At 58.0% G+C, this 23215-nt stretch overlaps 1 protein-coding gene across 10 annotated transcripts in view; it reads left to right on the plus strand.

Annotated features, from left to right (window-relative positions):
- The window catches only part of DCTN1 (dynactin subunit 1), a 77905-nt gene that overhangs the window by 53937 nt on the left and 753 nt on the right, over positions 1-23215 (plus strand). For 5 of the 10 annotated variants that reach the window (XM_064712095.1, XM_064712090.1, XM_064712093.1 and 2 more), the window contains 18 exons: positions 1096-1287; positions 2487-2603; positions 3269-3421; positions 4965-5125; positions 8634-8802; positions 9109-9177; positions 9612-9674; positions 10898-11047; positions 11719-11880; positions 13929-14060; positions 14174-14302; positions 16000-16142; positions 16431-16597; positions 16939-16953; positions 18398-18531; positions 20656-20845; positions 22353-22429; positions 22650-22739. In XM_064712095.1, coding sequence (XP_064568165.1) covers positions 1096-1287; positions 2487-2603; positions 3269-3421; positions 4965-5125; positions 8634-8802; positions 9109-9177; positions 9612-9674; positions 10898-11047; positions 11719-11880; positions 13929-14060; positions 14174-14302; positions 16000-16142; positions 16431-16597; positions 16939-16953; positions 18398-18531; positions 20656-20845; positions 22353-22429; positions 22650-22739 — 2313 coding nt within the window. The other 5 variants (XM_064712092.1, XM_064712098.1, XM_064712091.1 and 2 more) reach the window with 4 other exon arrangements.

The following is a 23215-nucleotide window of genomic DNA, read 5'->3' on the forward strand; positions in this document are numbered from 1 at the left end:
TGCTGATTCCCTGGGATAACAAATGCTGAATTCCTGGGATAACACTGCTGAATTCCCTGGGATGACACTGCTGAATTCCTGGGATAACAAATGCTGAATTCCCTGGGATAACACTGCTGAATTCCTGGGATAACACTGCTGAATTCCCTGGGATAACAAATGCTGAATTCCCTGGGATGACACTGCTGAATTCATGGGATAATAGGTGCTGAATTCCTTGGATAACAAATGCTGAATTCCCTGGGATAACACTGCTGAATTCCCTGGGATAACAAATGCTGAATTCCCTGGGATAACAGTTGCAGAATTCCCTGGGATGACACTGCTGAATTCCCTGGGATAACACTGCTGAATTCCTGGGATAACACTGCTGAATTCCCTGGGATAACACTGCTGAATTCATGGGATAATAGATGCAGAATTCCCTGGGATAAGGGCTGCTGATTCCCTGGGATAACACTGCTGATTCCCTGGGATAACAAATGCTGAATTCCCTGGGATAACAGTTGCAGAATTCCCTGGGATGACACTACTGAATTCCCTGGGATAACACTGCTGAATTCCCTGGGATAACACTGCTGATTCCCTGGGATAACACTGCTGAATTCCCTGGGATAACAAATGCTGAATTCCTGGGATAACACTGCTGAATTCCCTGGGATAACAGCTGCAGAATCCCTGGGATAACACTGCAGAATTCCCTGGGATAACACTGCTGAATTCCCTGGGATAACACTGCTGAATTCCTGGGATAACACTGCTGAATTCCTTGGGATAACAAATGCTGAATTCCCTGGGATAACACTGCTGAATTCCCTGGGATGACACTGCTGAATTCCCTGGGATAACAAATGCTGAATTCCCTGGGATAACACTGCTGAATTCATGGGATAATAGATGCTGAATTCCCTGGGATAACACTGCTGAATCCCTGGGAAAGAGCTGCTCCAGCAGCTCTTATCCCAGGAATTCCAGCTCCTGGTACGGGGAGCTGCAGTGATGGCGCCAGCAGGATTCACGAAAGCTCTCCAGAGCCCCGGGACACACCCGAGCCCCGCTGTGTGACTCTGTCCCCGTGGTGCCACCTCCCTGCAGGAAGCCATGAACGAGATGAACGACGAGCTGCAGGAGAACGCGCGGGAGACGGAGCTGGAGCTGCGGGAGCAGCTGGACATGGCCACGGCCCGCGTGCGCCAGGCCGAGAAGCGCGTGGAGGCCGCCCAGGAGACCGTGGCCGACTACCAGCAGACCATCAAAAAGTACCGGGAGCTCACGGCTCACCTGCAGGTGGGTCCCCACCTCCAGCCCCTCCTGCAGCTCGCCTGGTGGGCAGGAGAGCCAGAGGGAGCATCCCCTGGGAGTGTCCTGGTGGCCAGGAGAGCCACAGGGAGCATCCCCTGGGAGTGTCCTGGTGGCCAGGAGAGCCAGAGGGAGCATCCCTTGGGAGTGTCCTGGTGGCCAGGAGAGCCACAGGGAGCATCCCTTGGGAGTGTCCGGGGTATGGCAGGATACAGCTTGGAGCTGAGTGGGTTCCTTGTGGAGATTCCATAGGGACCCCCCCCATTCCCTTCTCCCACAGGGATAGGCTGGGAGAGCTGGGAATGTCCTTGAAGACTTCAAAGAGACCTAAAAATCCCTTCTGGTGCCTTAAAGGGGCTCCAGGAGAGCTGGAGGAGGACTTGGGACAAGGGATGGAGGGACAGGACACAGGGAATGGCTTCCCACTGGGAAAGTGGAGATTTAGATGGGATCTTGGGAAGGAATTCTTCCCTGTGAGGATGGTGAGGCCCTGGAAGGGATTTCCCAGGGAAACTCTGGCTACCTGAGTTTCAGGAGCTCACCTGGTGGCCAGGAGAGCCACAGGGAGCATCACCTGGGAGTGTCCTGGTGGCCAGGAGAGCCAGAGGGAGCATCCCCTGGGAGTGGCAGGATACAGCTTGGAGCTGAGTGGGTTCCTTGTGGAGCTTCCATAGGGACCCCCCAATGCCTTCTCCTCCAGGGATAGGCTGGGAATGTCCTTGAAGACTTCAAAGAGACCTCAGAGCCCCTTTTAGTGCCTTAGAGGGGCTCCAGGAGAGCTGGAGGGGACTTGGGCTCAGGTCTTCTGGGCAGGGAAGGGAGCTGGGGAATGAGCCTGTGGATATTCCAGGAGAGCTGGAGGGGGACTTGAGACAAGGGATGGAGGGACAGGACACAGGGAATGGCTTCCCACTGGAAAAGTGGAGATTTAGATGGGTTATTGGGAAAAAATCCTTCCCTGTGGGGATTATCCCAGCCCTGAAGGGAGCTGGGCAAGGAGCCTGTGGATATTCCCGGACTGGAACACTCTTGGTGCCTCTCCCTCCCCTCCACCTTCACGGGGTGCTGCACAAGGAGCCCCATGAGGAGGAGGTGCTGGGAGGTTTGGGGAGGGGCTTGCTGGGGGTGTGGGGTCCCCATGTCCCCATGATGTCCCCATGATGTCCCCATGATGTCCCCGTGGGCAGGATGTGAACCGGGAGCTGATGAGCCAGCAGGAAGCGTCTGCAGAGAAGCAGCAGCAGCCGCCCCCCGAGATGTTCGACTTCAAGATCAAATTTGCAGAGACAAAAGCTCACGCCAAGGTAGGGCCAGCAGGAGACCTGGGTGGGTTTATCCATGCCCTGGGACAGGCTCCAGGGTATTATTCCCAGAGTTGTGGCTGTCCCTGGATCCCTGGAAGTGTCCAAAGCCAGGTTGGACAGGGCTAGTGGGAGGTGTTCCAGGGGCTGGAATGAGATGGGCTTTAAGGTCCTTCCAACCCAAACCTTCAGGATTTTGGAGCCCTGCTGCTCTGGAGTGGGGCTGGGAGAGCTGGGAATGTTCCCCTGGAGAGGGAAAGGCTCTGGGGAGAGCTCAGAGCTCCTTGCAGGGGCTAAAGGGGCTCCAGGAGAGCTGGAGAGGGACTGGGGACAAGGTCTGGAGGGACAGGACACAGGGAATGGCTTCCACTGGAAAAGTGGAGATTTAGATGGGATATTGGGGAAAAATTCTTCCCTGTGCTGGTGGTGAGGCCCTGGAAGGGATTTCCCAGAGAAACCCTGGCTACCCCACCCCTGGAAGTGCCCAAGGCCAGGCTGGAGCACCCTGAGATGGAGGAAGGTGGCTTGGGGTGACTCTGGGTGGGCTGGGAGATGCCAGCCATGCCTTGAGGCGTTCTCCAAGGAGCAGCATTCCATGATTGATCCCCCTGGGCTGGGCTGTGCCAGGGAGGCCCTGGAGCAGGCGGGTGACTCTCAGTGTCCCTCAGGCCATCGAGATGGAGCTGCGGCAGATGGAGGTGCAGCAGGCCAACCGGCACGTGTCCCTCCTGACCTCCTTCATGCCCGACAGCTTCCTGCGGCACGGCGGCGACCACGACTGCGTCCTGGTGCTCCTGCTCATCCCACGCCTCATCTGCAAGGTGGGACAGCCCCTGCATGGCAAACCACACCTTTGTCCCCAGGGGAGTTGGGGATTTGGGGTGTTTAGTGTTGGAGAACTTCCCAAAGTTCTGGAGTGACTGGAGGTGCCATCCCTGCAGGGGTTCTGGTGGGATAATGGGAAAATTCCTTCTGGAAAGAGGTGTCCAGGTCTGGCTCAGGACAGTGTGGAGCCCCCATCCCTGGGGGATTTAACAGCTCTGTGGATGTGGCACTTGGGGACAGTGTGGATTCCTCATCCCTGGGGGATTTAACAGCTCTGTGGATGTGGCACTTGGGGACAGTGTGGAGTCCCCAGGACAGTGTGGAGTCCCCATTCCTGGAGGGATTTAACAGCTCTGTGGATGTGGCTCAGGACAGTGTGGAGTCCCAATTCCTGGAGGGATTTAACAGCCCTGTGGATGTGGCACTTGGGGACAGTGTGGATTCCTCATCCCTGGGGGATTTATCAGCTCTGTGGATGTGGCACTTGGGGACAGTGTGAAGTCCCCAGCTCTGTGGATGTGGCTCAGGACAGTGTGGAGTCCCCAGGACAGGGATGGAATCCCCATTCCTGGAGGGATTTAACAGCCCTGTGGATGTGGCTCGATGCTGTGGTGTGTTCTTAAGTTCGTTAGTTTGCTCCCCCCATTTTCTGTATTACTTCCTGCTGCTACCCTGTCAGTTAGGTTGCTATGGAAATGAAACTGCTCCTCCCCTGGTTTCTCTTATAAAGTGAAAGTTGTTTCCTCCTTAGGCTCAGTCAATCACTCCTTTTCTCCTCCCAGGTTTCGAGAATTTTCTTTTCTCTGGGAGTTATGGTTGGCTGTAGCCCCGGAGCCCCTCCTATGATTTATAACAGTTGGTTACTTTAGTATATCAGTTATGTTTCGTACCTCCAAATATGTATTTCTATTGGATAGCCAAGTTTCCCTGCCTTCTTCCCCCCTTTTCCCTTAAAACCCTCTCCTGCCCCTTGTTCGGGGCCATTTGCTGGTGTTTTTCCCCTCTTTGTTGGTTCTTCTGTAATAAACCGACAGTTTTACCCCCAGCAAGTGGTCGCCTCCTAATTCGTCTCTCACCGCGCTGCTCCGAGCTATCCCCCAGCTCAGCCCGAGGCCAAGACGCCGAGGGGGGCTGCTTTCTGATGCGCAGGGGCCCTGGCCTTCGCCCCTCACCAGATAGCCGGATTCCAGGGCCGTTCACGCCCCCGCGCAGCTCAGGACAGGGATGGAGTCCCAATTCCTGGAGGGATTTAACAGCCCTGTGGATGTGGCACTCGGGGACATGGTCAGTGGTGGTGCTGGGAGAACAGTTGGACTCCGTGGTCTTAAGGGACTTTTCCAACCTAAGTAATTCCACGATTCCACGCTTATAAAATGGTCTGGGAGAAGGGAAGGGGAGGAAGCAGCCAGGGGTGGTGAGAGCACTCAGGGTCACTTTGCAAGGACAGGTCACATTGTGGGGCTGCAGGGCTGTTACCCAGGAGGACACAGCAGGGAGGGAAGCACGGGATGCCCTGAAGGATTTCCGTGTCCTCCCCAGGCCGAGCTGATCAGCAAACAGGCGCAGGAGAGGTTCGAGCTGAGCGAGAGCTGCGCGGAGCGGGCGGGGCTGCGCGGAGCCCCCGGGGAGCAGCTCAGCTTCGCCGCCGGCCTCGTCTACTCGCTGAGCCTGCTGCAGGCCACGCTGCACAAATACGAGCAGTGAGTACCGGCCCTCCCTCCCGGGCGGAGCTCCGGGGATTTGGGGAGCCCGGCTGGGAAAGGGTGGTGGGGTCGCTGTTACTGCCTTGCCATGGGGTCATTGCTCTGTGTGTCCTTCCCGAGGGATGGCATGGGAAGGGATTTTGGAAACCAGACTAGAGAAAAGCAGTGAGATCCCTTATGAAGATCCCCTTCTCTGTGACCTCTCTGTGTCCTTCCCAAAGGGTGACATGAGAAGGGATTTTGGGAGCCAAGCTAGAGAAAAGCAGCAGGATTCCCTTCTCTGTGACCTCTGTGTGTCCTTCCCATGAGATGACACATGAAGGAATTTTGGGAGCCAGCCTAGAAAAAAACCAGCAGGATCCCCTTCTCTGTGACCGCTGTGTGTCCTTTCTAAAGGGTGACATGGGAAGGGATTTTGGGAACCAGGCTAGAGAAAAGCAGCAGAATCCTCTTATTCCCTTGTGAGGATCCCCTTCTCCATGACCTCTGTGTATCCCTCTCAAAGAGTGACATGGGAAGGGATTTTGGGAGCCAGGCTAGAAAAGAGCAGTGGGATCCCTTTATTCCCTTATGAAGATCTCCTTCTCTGTGACCTCTCCATGTCCTTCCCATGAGATGACACATGATGGAATTTTGGGAGCCAGTCTAGAAAAAGCCAGCAGGGTCCCCTTCTCTGTGACCTCTGTGTGTCCTTCCTAAAGGGTGACATGGGAAGGGATTTTGGGAGAAAAAGCAGTGGGATCCCTTTCTCCATGAGCTCGCTGTGTCCCTCAAGAGATCACATGGGATCTTGGGAACTGGGCTGGAAAAAAGCTCTGAGATCCCTTTCTCTGTGACCTCTCAGTGTCCCTCTCAAAGGGTGACATGGGAAGGGATTTTGTAAACCAGACTGGAGAAAAGCAGTGAAATCCCTTATGAAGATCCCCTTCTCTGTGACCTCTCTGTCCTTCCCAAAGGGTGGCATGGGAAGGGATTTTGGGAACCTGGCTAGAAAAAAGCAGTGGGATCCCTTTATTCCCTTATGAAGATCTCCTTCTCTGTGACCTCTGTGTGTCCTTCCCATGAGGTGACACATGGAGGAATTTTGGGACCCAGTCTAGAAAAAAACCAGCAGGATTCCCTTCTCTGTGACATCTGTGTGTCCTTCCGAAGGGATGGCATGGGAAGGGATTTTGGGAGAAAAAGCAGTGGGATCCCTTTCTCCATGAGCTCGCTGTGTCCCTCAAGAGATCACATGGGATCTTGGGAACTGGGCTGGAAAAAAGCTCTGGGATCCCTTTCTCTGTGACCTCTCAGTGTCCCTCTCAAAGGGTGACATGAGAAGGGATTTTGGGAACCAGGCTAGAAAAGAGCAGTGGGATCCCTTTATTCCCTTGTGAGGATCCCCTTCTCCATGACCTCTGTGTGTCCCTCTCAAAGAGTGACATGAGAAGGGATTTTGGGAACCTGGCTAGAAAAAAGCAGTGGGATCCCTTTATTCCCTTATGTCATGGTTTGAGCCTGGCACAGAGCCAGTGCCCCCATGAAAATGCCTTCACCCTGGTGTCTGCTGTGAGATGTGACCAGGAATAAGCAAAACAGGCTCTAACTTAAACATAAAGGACACTTTATTACTTAAACTACAGGAAAATAGGGAGAGACTATAAGGAAAAGAAAAAAAAGAAATTGAAAACCTTACAAAAAAAAAACCACTTTTCCTCCTCCCCAACTACCTGACTTTCCCAATCCAATACATTCTCCCAAAACACCTGCCCAGCCTTGGCCCCACACTTTAGTATACTCAAACTTCAGTTCATGAAGAGGAAAGGAGTCCTTCTCGTTCCATAGGCTTCTCCTGGAAACACACAGAAACCTCGTGTGCTTCTCTGTTACTTCGGCACCGCCCGGGAAAAAAAAGTCCCTTTGCCGCTTGTGACATTTTCCTTCCATGCCCAGTGCTCTCACCACTGCGCATGGCCAGAGCTGCTTTTAGGGTTGTCTTTCAAGGATGCCTTGTCTCACTCCAAAAAGGCACAGTCTCTGCTTTTGGGACATCTGTCCCCCCCATATTTTTCCAACCCCCTGGGGCTGGGGGGTCCTCACGAAGAACCTTCCTGGTTTTGAGGCACTGCCTCCCCCTAAATGCAGTCTGTGTCACAGGAACAACTGAGTCCATAGCCACGAGAAAAGTCCAGCCAAAAGACCACTCCAAATCACCTCTCCCATCCAATCATCTCCACATTCTTCGGGCCAGGTCCTTGTCTTATCTCATCTCCTATCTCCCTTCTTATTCAGCTTCGAGGAGGATTAGCATTTTTGCAAGGCCCCAATCATGCAAGAAAGGGTTAAAAGTTTTCAGTCTCTGTCGGTCCCGGAGCGACTCCCACGCACGCTGCCCACACGCTGCCGCTCCGGCCGGGCAGTCTTCCTCCTTCTCCTCATGGCTGGCTGCTCTCCTGGGGGGAGGGGGGGAGAGGCTGGCTGCCCGATGTCTCGATGTCTCTTGGGGCTCCTCCACCCTTCCATCCTTGAAAGCCCCTCAACCCCCACCTCTGTCCAGGCCCCGGGCCTACCGCATGGCCGGCCCCTCCCCCGCCCAGCAGCAACAAGCCGGGCGGGGGAGAGATCTGAACTCTTCGCTGCGATGTCCAAAAGAGGAAGTGCCAAGGGCAGTGCCTTGCTTTTAACCCCTGTGTATTCTCGGAGGTGTGTCCAAACCCCACTGGCCACACCGGACGCCAGTCTCAAACCCAAAACCTTCATTGGTTTGACCACAGCTTCCCAGAATTCCCACTCCTTCCTGGTCAAACCACGACACCTTATGAGGATCCCCTTCTCTGTGACCTCTCCATGTCCTTCCCATGAGATGACACATGAAGGAATTTTGGAAGCCAGTCTAGAAAAAAACAGCGGGATCCCCTTCTCTGTGACTCCTCTGTCCTTCCCTAAGGGTGATATGAGAAGGAATTTCAGGAACCAGGCTAGAAAAGAGCAGTGGGATCCCTTTATTCCCTTATGGAGATCCCCTTCTCTGTGACCTCTCCATGTCCTTCCCAAGAGGTGACACATGATGGAATTTTGGAAGCCAGTCAGGAAAAAGCCAGCAGGGTCCCTTTCTCTGTGACCTCTGTGTGTCCTTCCCATGAGGTGACACATGAAGGAATTTTGGGATCTAAACTAGAGAAGAAGAATGAGTTCCCCTTCTTCTCAAGAGGTGACACATGAAGGAATTTTGGGAGCCAGTCTAGAAAAATCCAGCAGGGTCCCCTTCTCTGTGACTTCTTTGTCCTTCCCAAGAGGTGACATGGGAAGAAATTTCGGGAACCAGGCAAAAAAAAAGCAGTGGGATCTCTTTATTCCCTTGTGAGGGTTCCCATGTCCATGACCCTCCTGGTGTCCCCCTGGGAAGGAGCTCCAGCCCCAGCCAGGTCACAGCTGTGTCCCTGTCCCCAGGCCCAGCCCCAGGGCTCTGATTTCCCACAACCTGCCCAGAGGTGCCCCCAGCCCCTTGTCCCTGTCCCCTCAGGGCCCTGAACCGCTGCAGTGTGGAGGTGTACAAGAAGGTGGGGACCCTGTACCCCGAGATGAGCGTCCACGAGCGCTCCCTGGACTTCCTGATCGAGCTGCTCCACAAGGACCAGCTGGACGAGACCGTCAACGTGGAGCCGCTCACCAAGGCCATCAAGTACTACCAGGTGGGGCTGGTGGCACTGGGGGCAGGTGCCACCTCACCTCTTGGGCATGGGTCAGCTGGCATTTAGCTCCTTTTGGCAGCCCTTTGTTTGGGTGTTGTCACCCAGGTGACCATGGCTGTGTCCCCTGCTCTGTGTCCATCCCACATTCCTCCCTTCCACACTGCTCACCTGTGAATTAGGCACTTTTGGGGCACTGTTGTTACTTCCATTTTAAAAATGGCCCAAACCCTCAAAATTTGGGGGTTTTTTTGAGTGTTCCCACATTGGATTTTTTCCATGTGGGTGCTGATCCTGCCATTCCCACAGCACCTGTACAGCATCCACCTGGCTGACCAGGCTGAGGACTGCACCCTGCAGCTGGCTGACCACATCAAGGTGAGTGGGGACAGCCCCACCTCTGTGTCCCCAGGATCCCTGTGCGAGGGGAGATGTCCCTGCTGCCACTCCCCAGTACAGCCACTCTTCCCCAGTGGTGGCACTGGGGTCAGGGGATGGGGACATGGGGACGAGAAGAGCAGGAATGGGAATGTGGGGACACTCCTGTCTCAGGGTGGGGGTTGTATCCTGGATTTCCCAAGGGAACAACCAGAGTCATGCACCCTTGGATAAAACCAGACCAGACCAGAGATAGCCTGACTGCCTCAGCCCGTGTCCCTGCTCCTGGAAATCCTGGCGGGGTGGCAGGGTCTGTCCTGGAATTCCTGGGACTGAAACCCCGGGGTGCCCTGGGATCCCTCCTGTCCCTGTCCCTGTGCTGAGGGTCCCTGTCCCTGTCCCTGTGCTGAGGGTCCCTGTGCCTGTGCCCACAGTTCACTCAGAGTGCCTTGGACTGCATGGGAGTGGAGGTGTGCCGGCTGCGGGCCTTCCTCCAGGTAGGATCTTCCTCCAGGTAGGATCTTCCTCCAGGTAGCATTTGCCAGGATGGTTGGGCACATGCCAGCTTCCTGCTGTCCCCATGTCCCTCTGTCTGAGATCCCTTCTTGTCCCTCTGTCTGAGTTCCTTCCCTGTCCCTCATGTCCCTCTGAGGTCGCTCTCTGTCCCTGTGTCTGTCAGAGCTCTCTCTGCCTAAGGTCCCTCTGTGTCCCCTTATCCCTCTGAGGTCCTTCCATGTCCCTCTCTCTCCCTGTGACCTTCTGAAGTCACTCTGTCTACAGTCCCTCTGTGTCCCCATGTCCCTCTGAGGTCCCTCTCTCTAAGGTCCCTCTGTGTCCCCATGTCCCTCTGTTCCTGTGTCCTTCTAAGGTCCCTCACTCTCTCTGTGTCCCTTTGAGGTTCCTTCTCTCTAAGGTCCCTTTGTGTCCCCATATCCCTTAGTTCCTGTGTCCCTCTAAGGTCCCTCTGTGTCCCCATATCCTTCTGAGGTCCCTGTTTCTAAGGTTCCTCTGTGTCCCCATGTTCCCCTGTTCCTGTGTCCCTCTAAGATCCCTCTGTGTCCCCATGTCCCCCTATTCCTGTGTCCCTCTAAGGTCCTGCTCTCTCTCTGTGTCCCTCTAAGGTCCCTCTCTCTAAGGTCCCTTTGTGTCCCCATGTCCCTCTGTTCCTGTGTCCTTCTAAGGTCCCTCACTCTCTCTGTGTCCCTTTGAGGTTCCTTCTCTCTGAGGTCCCTTTGTGTCCCCAAGTTCCCCCATTCCTGTGTCCTTCTAAGGTCCTGCTCTCTCTCTGTGTCCCTCTGAGGTCCCTCTCTCTAAGGTCCCTCTGTGTCCCCATGTCCCTCTGAGGTCCCTCTCTCTAAGGTCTCTCTGTGTCCCCATGTCCCTCTGTTCCTGTGTCCTTCTAAGGTCCCTCACTCTCTCTGTGTCCCTTTGAGGTTCCTTCTCTCTAAGGTCCCTTTGTGTCCCCATATCCCTTAGTTCCTGTGTCCCTCTAAGGTCCCTCTGTGTCCCACTGAGGTTCCTTCTCTTTAAGGTCCCTCTGTGTCCCCAAATCCTTCTGAGGTCCCTGTTTCTAAGGTTCCTCTGTGTCCCCATGTTCCCCTGTTCCCGTGTCCCTCTGAGATCCATCTGAGTCCCTCTGTCCCTGTGCCCCTCTGTGTCCCCGTGTCTCTCTGATGTCCCCATGTCCCAGTGTCCCTCTGAGGTGCCTCTGTGTCCCCAGGCCGGGCAGGAGGCAGCAGACTTGGCCATCCTGCTCAAGGACCTGGAGACGTCCTGCAGTGACATCCGCCAGTTCTGCAAGAAGATCCGGCGCCGCATGCCGGGCACAGACGCGCCGGGAATCCCGGCAGCCCTGGGCTTTGGGCCACAGGTGAGGGGACAGGGGCACCCTCAGGCCACTCCTCAGGCACAGACTGGGAGCTGTGGGATGCACTGGGCTGGCAGGAAACACCCCAGAGAAGCTGGGCAGCAGCTCAGGGCAGAGGGAGGTGGTGTGAGCTGAGCTGGGATCGTGGAATCAGGGATTGGTTTAGGTTGGAAAATCCCTGGGAGATCCCTGAGTCCAGCCATGCCCCAGCACTGCCAGGGCCATCTCTGACCGTGTCCCCAAGTGGATGTTAAATCCCCCCGGGGTTGGGGACAACCCGTCCCGGGAGGAATTTTCCCAATATCCAACCTGGCCCAGCCTGAGGCTGTTCCTCTCACCCTGTCCCTATTCCCTGGGATAAGATCCCAAATCTGTCCCCCCCTGGCTGTCCCCTCCTGTCAGGAGCTGTGCAGAGCCACAAGGTTCCCCCTGAGCCTCCTGTGCTCCAGGCTGAGCCCCTGCCCAGCTCCCTCAGCTGCTCCTGGAGCTCCTTCCCTGGACACAATGGAGGCGGCACCTGGATTTTGAGTTCCCATCTCAGATCAAGACCTGCATTCACACCCAGACCCATTCCCTCCATCTTCCCGATATTTCCCCCAATCCTGGTGATGATCCCAGGACTCCAGGAGCCCCCGTGTCCGTGCCATCCCCAGTGACCCCCCGTGCCCTGGCAGGTGTCGGAGACGCTGCTGGAGTGCCGCAAGCACCTGACGTGGGTGGTGGCCGTGCTGCAGGAGGTGGCGGCGGCCGGGGCGCAGCTGATCGCGCCGCTGGCCGAGAACGAGGGGCTGCCCGCGCCACGCCTCGAGGAGCTGGCCTTCAAAGTCAGCGAGCAGGTGGGCATCCTCCAGAGTGCCAGCTGGGCATCCTCCAGCAGTACAGGTGGGCATCCTCCAGCGTGCCAGGTGGGCATCCTCCAGCAGTACAGGTGGGCATCCTCCAGCAGTACAGGTGGGCATCCTCCAGCAGTACAGGTGGGCATCCTCCAGCGTGCCAGGTGGGCATCCTCCAGCATTCCCAGGTGGGCATCCTCCAGCGTGCCAGCTGGGCATCCTCCAGCAGTACAGGTGGGCATCCTCCAGCAGTACAGGTGGGCATCCTCCAGTGTGCCAGGTGGGCATCCTCCAGCAGTACAGCTGGGCATCCTCCAGCAGTACAGGTGGGCATCCTCCAGCAGTACAGGTGGGCATCCTCCAGCATGCCAGGTGGGCATCCTCCAGCAGTACAGGTGGGCATCCTCCAGTGTGCCAGGTGGGCATCCTCCAGCAGTACAGGTGGGCATCCTCCAGCATTCCCAGGTGGGCAGCCTCCAGCAGTACAGGTGGGCATCCATCAGCAGTACAGGTGGGCATCCTCCAGCAGTACAGGTGGGCATCGTCCAGCAGTACAGGTGGGCATCCTTCAGCAGTACAGCTGGGCATCCTCCAGCATTCCCAGGTGGGCATCCTCCAGCAGTACAGGTGGGCATCCTCCAGTGTGCCAGGTGGGCAGCCTCCAGCAGTACAGGTGGGCATCCTCCAGCATTCCCAGGTGGGCATCCTCCAGCATTCCCAGGTGGGCATCCTCCAGCAGTACAGGTGGGCATCCTCCAGCATGCCAGGTGGGCATCCTTCAGTGTGCCAGCTGGGCATCCTCCAGCAGTACAGGTAGGACATCCTCCAGCAGTACAGGTGGGCATCCTCCAGCTGTACAGGTGGGACATCCTTTCCACCAGTCGTAGGTTGAACATTCCTTCACGATTCCCAGGTGGGACGTCCTTCCCACCACCATTCCCAGGTGGGACATCCTTCACCATTCCCAGGTGGGACATCCTTCACCATTCCCAGCTGGGACATCCTTCACCATTCCCAGGTAGAACATCCTTCACCATTCCCAGGTGGGACATTCTTCCCACCATTCCCAGCTGGGACATCCTTCACCATTCCCAGGTGGGACATCCTTCCCACCATTCCCAGCTGGGACATCCTTCACCATTCCCAGCTGGGACATTCTTCCCACCATTCCCGGGTGGAACATCCTTCACCATTCCTGGGCAGGATATCCTTCCCACCAGTCCCAGGTGGGAGATCCTTCCCACCACCATTCCCAGCTGGGACATCCTTCACCATTCCCAGGTAGAACATCCTTCACCATTCCCAGGTGGGACATCCTTCACCATTCCCAGCTAGAACATCCTTCACCATTCCCAGCTGGGACATCCTTGGTGAAGGAACAAGGAGTGGGTTCTGTGTAAATCACCCCCTTCTGTTTGGTGTTGCTTGGATTTTTGTGCGTGCAGCTTTTTCCGCATTTTGTTGGTTGGATTTGTTGATGGAAGTGAAGGTTTTGTGTTGGATGTGGATTTTAAGGATGGTTCTTAAACACCAGAGGGGCATTCTTAAAAATCAGAGGAACATCTTAACCATCAGAGGGACACCCTTAAACATCAGGGAGAGATCCTTAAACACCAGAGGGACATCCTTAAAAAGCAGAGGAACATCTTAAATGTCAGTGGGACATTTTAAAAATCAGAGGGTCACCTTAAACATCAGGGAGACATCCTTAAACATCAGAGGAACATTTTAAAAATCAGAGGGACACCCTTAAACATCAGGGAGAGATCCTTAAACACCAGAGGGATATCCTTAAAAATTAGAGGAACATCCTTAACCATCAGAGGAACATCTTAAACACCAGAGGGACACCCTTAAAAATCAGAGGAACATCTTTAACCATCAGAGGAACATCTTAACCATCAGAGGAACATCTCAAACATCAGAGGAACACCCTTAATCATCAGAGGGACACCCTTATCCATCAGAGGGAAACACCAGTGGTGGGATGTGGGCTGGGGGCTGTGAGCCCAGCCCAGGGCCAGCAGCCAGCTCCTTCCCGTCCTTCCCAGATTTACGGCTCCCAGGGCATCAATCCCTACGAGTGCCTGCGCCAGTCCTGCAGCATCCTCATGGCCACCATGAACAAGATGGCCACGGCCATGCAGGAGGGCGAGTACGACGCCGACCGCCCGCAGAACAAGGTGGGCTGGGCTCTGTTCTGCTCACCAGCAGGCTTTGGGTGGCCAGCACGGGGAGTTGGGCAGCTGGGGTGTCTGGGATTCTCCCTAAAATCCCGATTGTCCCACTGGTCCAGCCCACGCCGCCGGCAGAGCTCCGGGCGGCCGCGCTCCGGGCGGAGATCACGGATGCTGAGGGGCTGGGGCTGAAGCTGGAGGACAGGGAGACGGTCATCAAGGAGCTGAAGAAGTCCCTCAAGATCAAGGTGAGGTGTTCCTCACTGCTCCCTGCCTTCCTGGCTCCTCCTCAGCGTTCCCTGCTGTCCCTCACCCATCCCTGCTGTCCCTCACCCATCCCTGCCTGTCCCTCACCCATCCCTGCTGTCCCTCACCCATCCCTGCTGTCCCTCACCCATCCCTGCTGTCCCTCACTGATCCCTGCTGTCCCTCACTGCTCCCTGCCTTCCTGGCTCCTCCTCAGCGTTCCCTGCCTGTCCCTCACCCATCCCTGCTGTCCCTCACCCATCCCTGCCTGGCCCTCACCCATCCCTGCTGTCCCTCACCCATCCCTGCTGTCCCTCACTGATCCCTGCTGTCCCTCACTGATCCCTGCTGTCCCTCACCCATCCCTGCTGTCCCTCACCCATCCCTGCCTGTCCCTCACCCATCCCTGCTGTCCCTCACCCATCCCTGCTGTCCCTCACCCATCCCTGCTGTCCCTCACTGATCCCTGCCTGTCCCTCACCCATCCCTGCTGTCCCTCACTGATCCCTGCTGTCCCTCACCCATCCCTGCCTGTCCCTCACTGATCCCTGCCTGTCCCTCACCCATCCCTGCCTGTCCCTCACCCATCCCTGCTGTCCCTCACCCATCCCTGCTGTCCCTCACTGATCCCTGCTGTCCCTCACCCATCCCTGCCTGTCCCTCACCCATCCCTGCTGTCCCTCACCCATCCCTGCTGTCCCTCACCCATCCCTGCCTGTCCCTCACCCATCCCTGCTGTCCCTCACTGATCCCTGCCTGTCCCTCACTGATCCCTGCTGTCCCTCACCCATCCCTGCTGTCCCTCACTGATCCCTGCTGTCCCTCACCCATCCCCACCTTCCTGGCTGCTCTGGGATTCATCTCCACACTCCTGGTGACTTCCTACCTGTGGAGATGCTGATCCCAAGCCCCATCCAGATCTCCTGGGGATGTTTTACCCGTGGGCAGAGAGCTGCTGCCATCCGGATCTTGGGGTGCTCAGGGTGGGAGCTGTTCTGGGTTCCAGCCGTGGGTGATGGTGATTTGAGGAGCTGTTCTGGGTTCCAGCTGGGTGTCAGTGATTTGGGGGCTCTGAGGAGCTGTTCTGGGTTCCAGCTGTGGTGATTTGGGGGCTCTCAGGAGCTGTTCTGGGTTCCAGCTGTGGGTGTCAGTGATTTGGGGGCTCTGGGGAGCTGTTCTGGGTTCCAGCTGTGGGTGTCAGTGATTTGGGTGCTCAGGGTGGGAGCTGTTCTAGGTTCCAGCTATGGGTGTTGGTGATTTGGGTGCTCAGGGTGGGAGCTGTTCTAGGTTCCAGCTATGGGTGTCAGTGATTTGGGGGCTCTCAGGAGCTGTTCTGGGTTCCAGCCGTGGGTGATGGTGATTTGAGGAGCTGTTCTGGGTTTCAGCCATGGGTGCTGGTGATTTGGGGGCTCTGGGGAGCTGTTCTGAGCTCCAGCCGTGGGTGTCAGTGATTTGGGGGCTCTGAGGAGCTGTTCTGGGCTCCAGCTGTGGGTGTTGGTGATTTGGGGGCTCTCAGGAGCTGTTCTGGGCTCCAGCTGTGGGTGTTGGTGATTTGGGGGCTCTCAGGAGCTGTTCTGGGTTCCAGCTGTGGGTGTCAGTGATTTGGGGGCTCTGGGGAGCTGTTCTGGGTTCCAGCCATGGGTGCTGGTGATTTGGGGGCTCCCCCAGCTCCCTGATTCCCTCCCCGCTGCCCCTCCAGGGCGAGGAGCTCAGCGAGGCCAACGTGCGGCTCAGCCTGCTGGAGAAGAAGCTGGACAGCGCCTCCAAGGACGCCGACGACCGCGTGGAAAAGATCCAGACCAAGCTGGACGAGACCCAGACTCTGCTCAAAAAGAAGGAGAAGTGAGTTTGGAACGGGGCTGGGGGAGTGGAGCTCATCCAGAGGAAGCCACGGAGCTGCTCCAAGAGCTGGGTTCCCTCTGCTTGGAGCCAGCTGGGAGAGCTGGGAATGCTCACTTGGAGAAGAGAAGGATCCATGGAGAGCTCAGAGGCTTCTCCAGGGCCTGAAGGGGCTCCAGGAGAGCTGGAGAGGGACTGGGGACAAGGGATGGAGGGGCAGGATAAAGGGTCCTGGCCAAGCAGCATCCCTGGCCTCACACATCCCTCCCTCCCTCCGTGTGCTCTTCCCAGGGAGTTCGAGGAGACCATGGACGCTCTCCAGGCTGACATTGACCAGCTGGAGTCGGAGAAGGTGGAGCTGAAGCAGCGCCTCAACAACCAGTCCAAGAGGACGATCGAGGGGCTGCGGGGAGCTCCGCCCTCGGGCGTGGCCTCCATCGTGTCCGGCATCGCCGGGGGTGAGGGACAGCGGTGGGGCCGGGGTGTCCTCCTGCCGGGCCGATGGGTGACCGGGAGTGTGGGAATGGAGCTCCCACAGAGCCACAGCCTCTGCCACACTGCCAGTGCTGCCTCCCGGCAATGGTGCTGGCACGTTCTCATTCCCAAGGGAGCAGGAGCAGCTCCGTGCTGAGCCCTGGCTCTGGGGGAGCGCTGCAGGGCCCTGCTGGGAACGGGGTCAGCCCCAGATGTGGCCCTGGGAGCCCGGAGCTGCTCCAGGCACAGCTCCTCTCCCGCCCAATCCCGGGGTTTAATCCTGATTTCTCTTGTCTCTCCTGGCCCCTCTCTCCCTGTGCTGCAGAGGAACAGCAGCGAGGTACGGACACACCTGCATGCAGCATGGGGGGACGGAATGCCAGCCCCCCAAACCCTGGGGCACAGCTCCGTGTGGGGCCAGGCATGGATCCAGCCCCTGCTCGGAGGCTGCTGGGCCTGGGGGCGCCGGGGGGCTGGGAAGGGAGGGATGAGCATGGAACTGTCGTGGATGTGGAGATGGAGAGCTTGGGAAGGGGCACTGGGAGTGTGGGACTGCTCCAGGGAGGTGACACGTGTTGGTGACAGTGCCCTGTGCCACCATCAGGGGTGGCAGTGCTGGTGGCAGTGCCCTGTGCCAGTGACAGGGGTGGCAGTGCTGATGGCAGTGCCCTGTGTTGGTGGCAGGGGTGGCAGTGCTGATGGCAGTGCCCTGTGTTGGTGGCAGTGCCCTGTGTTGGTGACAGTGCTGACGGCAGTGTCCCTGTGTTGGTGACAGTGCCCTGTGTTGGTGGCAGTGTCCCTGTGCAGGTGGCAGTGCCCTGTGCAGGTGGCAGTGCTGATGGCAGTGTCCCTGTGTTGGTGGCAGTGTCCCTGTGCAGGTGGCAGTGCCCTGTGCTGGTGGCAGTGTCCCTGTGTTGGTGGCAGTGTCCCTGTGCAGGTGGCAGTGCTGACGGCCGTGTCCCTGTGCAGGTGGCAGTGTCCCTGAGTTGGTGGCTGTGTCCCTGTGCAGGTGGCAGTGTCCTGTGCAGGTGGCAGTGTCCCTGAGTTGGTGGCAGTGCCCTGTGCAGGTGGCAGTGCTGATAGCCATGTCCCTGTGTTGGTGACAGTTCTGACGGCCGTGTCCCTGTCAGGTGTTGGTGCCGGCAGGTGGCAGTGTGTGTGACAGTGTCCCTGTGTTGATGGCAGTGTCCCTGTGTGTGACAGTGCTGACGGCCGTGTCCCTGTGTTGGTGGCAGTGTCCCTGTGTGTGACAGTGCTGACGGCCGTGTCCCTGTCAGGTGTTGGTGCCGGGCAGGTGGCAGTGTTGGTGACAGTGTCTCTGTGTTGGTGACAGTGTCCCTGTGTAGGTGGCAGTGTCCCTGTGTAGGTGGCAGTGCCCTGTGTTGGTGGCAGTGCTGACGGCCGTGTCCCTGTGTTGGTGGCAGTGCCCTGTGCAGGTGGCAGTGTCCCTGTGTTGGTGGCAGTGTCCCTGTGCAGGTGGCAGTGTAGGTGGCAGTGCCCTGTGCAGGTGGCAGTGTCCCTGTGTGTGGCAGTGCTGACGGCCGTGTCCCTGCCAGGTGTCGGTGCCGGGCAGGTGGCAGTGTTGGTGGCAGTGTCCCTGTGCAGGTGACAGTGCCCTGTGCAGGTGGCAGTGTCCCTGTGCAGGTGGCCATGTCCCTGTGTGTGACAGTGCTGACGGCCGTGTCCCTGTGTAGGTGGCAGTGTCCCTGTGTTGATGGCAGTGCCCTGTGCAGGTGGCAGTGTCCCTGTGCAGGTGACAGTGCTGACGGCCGTGTCCCTGCCAGGTGTCGGTGCCGGGCAGGTGCCCGCCGGTGGCTCGGGCCCGGTGCAGGTGAAGGACTCTCCCCTGCTGCTGCAGCAGATCGACGCCCTGCAGCTCTCCCTGAAACACCTCAAGAACGAGAACAACCTGCTCAAGGTGGGGCAACGGGCTGGGATCCTGTGGGATGGGATCCTGTGGGATGGGATTCATGTGGGATGGGATCTGTGTGGGATGGGATAAATGTGGGATGGGATCCATGTGGGATGGGATAAATGTGGGATGGGATCCATGTGGGATGGGATAAATGTGGGATGGGATCCTGTGGGATGGGATCCATATGGGATGAGATCCGTGTGAGACATGATCCATGTGGGATGGGATCCATGTGGGATGGGATCCTGTGGGATGGGATAAATGTGGGATGGGATCCTGTGGGATGGGATCCATGTGGGATGGGATCCCTGTGGGATGGGATCCATGTGGGATGGGATAAATGTGGGATGGGATCTCCATGGGATGGGATCTCCATGGGATGGGATCTCCATGTGGGATGGGATCCATATGGGATGGGATCCATGTGGGATGGGATCCTGTGGGATGGGATAAATGTGGGATGGGATCTCCACGGGATGGGATCGCTCTGGGATGGGATAAATGTGGGATGGGATAAATGTGGGATGGGATATCCATGTGGGATGGGATCTCCACGGGATGGGATCCATGTGGGATAGGATCTCCACGGGATGGGATCCATGTGAGATGTGATTCCTGTGGGATTTGATCCCTGTGGGATGTGAGCCCTGTGGGAGAAGGACCCATCAGATCTGGGTGGGATGGGATCCATGTGGGATGGGATTCCTGTGGGACATGATCCATGTGGAACGTGATCCTGGTGCGATGGGATCCACATGGGATGGGATCTGGGTGGGATTTGATCCATGTGGGATGGGATGATCCCACAGGATCCCCGTGGGATATGGGATGAGCTGGAGAACAGGCTCTCATCCGGAGTGCTCCAGGGGAAGGGGCTGAGGGCAGGGCCAGCACCGGGAGCTGGGAGCGCTGGTGGAACTGGGGGTGTCCCTGCCAGCCCTGTCCCCCCAGTGCAGAAGCCACTGGCTCAACCTGATTGATTGATTGACTGATTGATTGATTAATGAACACCCCACCCATGGGGCACAGCAGCAGACAACCCAATTAACCAACTATTCTAATGGATATTAATTGTAATGGATGGGATGGAGCAGCTCATTAAACCCAACCAGCCCCACGTGCAGGGAACCCCCATGGGGCCCATCCCTGCTCTCCTTAGCAGCATTTCCCCCCCTGCTTTTCCCCATTTCCCCCTTTCCCTGGTGTTTCCCCATTTCCCGTGCCCCTCACTGTGGTTTCCGTGGTGCCAGGGTGCCCAGATGAAGCTGGAGCTGGCCAGCCTGGCACCACTGCAGGTGCTGTGCGTGGCCGTGGCACAGCGTTTTACCCCCATTTCCACCCTTTCCCGGGTGTTTCCCCGTTTCCCGTGCCCCTCACCGGGGTTTCCGTGGTGCCAGGGTGCCCAGATGAAGCTGGCACCGCTGCAGGTGCTGTGCATGGCCGTAGCACAGCGTTTTACCCTCATTTCCACCCTTTCCCTGGTGTTTTCCCCATTTCCCACACCCCTCACTGTGGTTTCCGTGGTGCCAGGGTGCCCAGATGAAGCTGGAGCTGGCCAGCCTGGCACCACTGCAGGTGCTGTGCGTGGCTGTGGCACAGCGTTTTACCCCCTGCTTTTCCCCATTTCCCCCTTTCCCTGGTGTTTCCCCATTTCCCGTGCCCCTCACTGTGGTTTCTGTGGTGCCAGGGTGCCCAGATGAAGCTGGAGCTGGCCAGCCTGGCACCGCTGCAGGTGCCACGCGTGGCCATGGCACAGCGTTTTACCCCCATTTCCCCCTTTCCCTGGTGTTTCCCCATTTCCCGTGCCCCTCACTGTGGTTTCCGTGGTGCCAGGGTGCCCAGATGAAGCTGGAGCTGGCCAGCCTGGCACCACTGCAGGTGCCACGCGTGGCCGTGGCACAGCGTTTTACCCCCTGCTTTTCCCCATTTCCCCCTTTCCCTGGTGTTTCCCCATTTCCTGTGCCCCTCATCGTGGTTTCCGTGGTGCCAGGGTGCCCAGATGAAGCTGGAGCTGGCCAGCCTGGCGCCGCTGCAGGTGCCACACGTGGCCGTGGCACAACATTTTACCCCCTTTCCCTGGTGTTTCCCCATTTCCTGTGCCCCTCACTGTGGTTTCCGTGGTGCCAGGGTGCCCAGATGAAGCTGGAGCTGGCCAGCCTGGCACCGCTGCAGGTGCCACGCGTGGCCGTGGCGCGGGAGCGGCCGCCCGAGGCGCTGCCCACGCAGAGCCTGTACCGCAAGACCACGCAGCTGCTGGAGACCCTGTACCAGCTGAGCGCCAACGCCAAGGTGCTGGACATGAGGCAGAGCAAGTCCAGTAGGTCCTACAAAAACCTTCCTTGGGGTTTGGGGGGTCTGGGGCACCCCTGTGTGGTCCCTGTGCCCACGGGACTGGCAGCGGGGTGGCACCTGCTCTGCTGCCAGCAGCTTTGGGGTGTTTGGATGAGGGACAGTCCCTGGGTTGGGGACACGGCTCAGTGCCCAGGGATGAGCTGCTCTGTGGTGTCTCAGCCTCTCCTTGCTGGGGAGGCCCCCAAGCCCTGAAATCGCCCTGGTACCAATCCAAGGGGGTCAAACCTTCCCCAAAACCCACCCAGTGCCAGCCTGAGGAGATCCAATCCCCCAAACCCACCCAGTGCCAGCCTGAGGAGATCAAATCCCCCAAAACCCACCCAGTGCCAGCCTGAGGAGATCAAACCTCCCAAAACCCACCCGGTGCCAGCCTGAGGAGATCAAATCCCCCAAAACCCACCCGGTGCCAACCTGAAGAGATCCAATCCCCCAAAACCCACCCAGTGCCAGCCTGAGGAGATCAAATCCCCCAAACCCACCCTGGTGCCAACCTGAAGAGATCCAATCCCCCAAAACCCACCGGTACCAACTTAAGGGGGTCAAATCCCCCAAAACTCACCCGGTACCAACCTGAAGGGGTCAAACCCACCAGAACCCACCCAGTACCAAGCTGAAGAGATCCAACCCCCCAAAACCCACCCAGTGCCAGCCTGAGGAGATCCAACTCCCCAAAACCCACCCAGTGCCAGCCTGAGGAGATCAAATCCCCCAAAACCCACCCGGTGCCAGCCTGAAGAGATCCAATCCCCCAAAACCCACCCAGTGCCAGCCTGAGGAGATCAAAACCCCAAAATTCACCCGGTACCAACTTAAGGGGGTCAAATCCCCTAAAACCCACCTGGTACCAACCTGAAGGGGTCAAACCCACCAGGACCCACCCAGTACCAAGCTGAAGAGGTCCAACCCCCCAAAACACACCCAGTGCCAGCCTGAGGAGATCCAATCCCCCAAAACCCACTGGGTGCCAGCCTGAGGAAATCAAACCTCCTGAAATCCCCTGGTACCAGGCTGATGGAGTCAAACCCCCCCCAGAACCCACCCAGTACCAACCTGAGGAGGTAAAATTCCCCCAAAACCTGCCCAGTACCAACCTGAGGGGGTCAAACCTCCCCAAAACCCACCTGGTACCAACTCGAGGAGATCAAACCGCCAAAACCCACCCAGTGCCAACCTGAGAAGGTCAAAACCCACCCGGTGCCAGCCAGAGGAGTTCAATCCCCCCAAAACCCTGGGGGTGCCAGCCTGAGGAGATCAAACCCCATGAAATCCCCTGGTACCAACCCGAGGGGGTCAAACTCCCCAAAACCCACCCGGTACCAACCTGAGGAGGTCAAAATCCCCAAAAACCTGCCCAGAACCAATCTGAGGAGTTCAATCCCCCCAAAACCCTGGGGGTGCCAGCCTGAGGGGGTGCCAGTGCTGAGCTGTGCCCGTGTGCCCCCGGCCCATCCCTCCCTTCCCGCTGTTTGCAGCGAGGAGCTCCTCGGCGCGGCTGCTGGAGCAGACAGCCCGGCTCTGCGCCCTCAAGAACTCCATCGACGCCCTGAAGGTGAGCAAGGGTCTTCTCCAGCCTGGGGGGGACCTGGGGGCACCCCCAGCCCAGCCCTGCAGGGCCCAGGCTGGGGCTGGTGGCAGTGAGGGGACGAGGCGCTGCCCATTCCCGTTCCCATTCCCCTCCCAGAACAGTGGGGTTTGACCCCTCTGGCTCCTGCCCAGGGTGGGTTTTGGGGCCCCGGGGTGGGTTTTGGGGTGACCTTGCTGTGCCCCAGGACGACACGCTGCGGGAGATGGTTCAGCAGCAGCCGGGCGCCGGCGTCTCCACCACCTTCGGCACCTTCCCGTCCTCCTCCTTCCTGAAGGTGAGAGCCCAGCCTGAGGGACCCAATCCTGAGGGACAAAATCCTGAGGGACCCAATCCTGAGGGACCCCAATCCTGAGGGACCCAATCCTGAGGAACCCAATCCTGAGGGACCCAATCCTGAGGAACCCAATCCTGAGGAACCCAATCCCAAAGGAGTCCCCTAATCTCAAGGGACCCCAATCCTGAGGGACCCAATCCTGAGGGACCCAATCCTGAGGGACCCCAATCCTGAGGGACCCCAATCCTGAGGGACCCCCTGTCCTGAGGGACCCCAGTCCTGAGGGACCCCAATCCTGAGGGACCCCCTGTCCTGAGGGACCCCAATCCTGAGGGACCCCCTGTCCTGAGGGACCCAATCCTGAGGGACCCAATCCCGAGGGACCCCCTGTCCTGAGGGACCCCAGTCCTGAGGGACCCCAATCCTGAGGGACCCCAATCCTGAGGACCCCAATCTCGAGGGACCCCCATTGCTGA

Source organism: Zonotrichia leucophrys, chromosome 4 (genome assembly GCF_028769735.1).
Source record: "Zonotrichia leucophrys gambelii isolate GWCS_2022_RI chromosome 4, RI_Zleu_2.0, whole genome shotgun sequence".
Classification (NCBI taxonomy): domain Eukaryota; kingdom Metazoa; phylum Chordata; class Aves; order Passeriformes; family Passerellidae; genus Zonotrichia; species Zonotrichia leucophrys.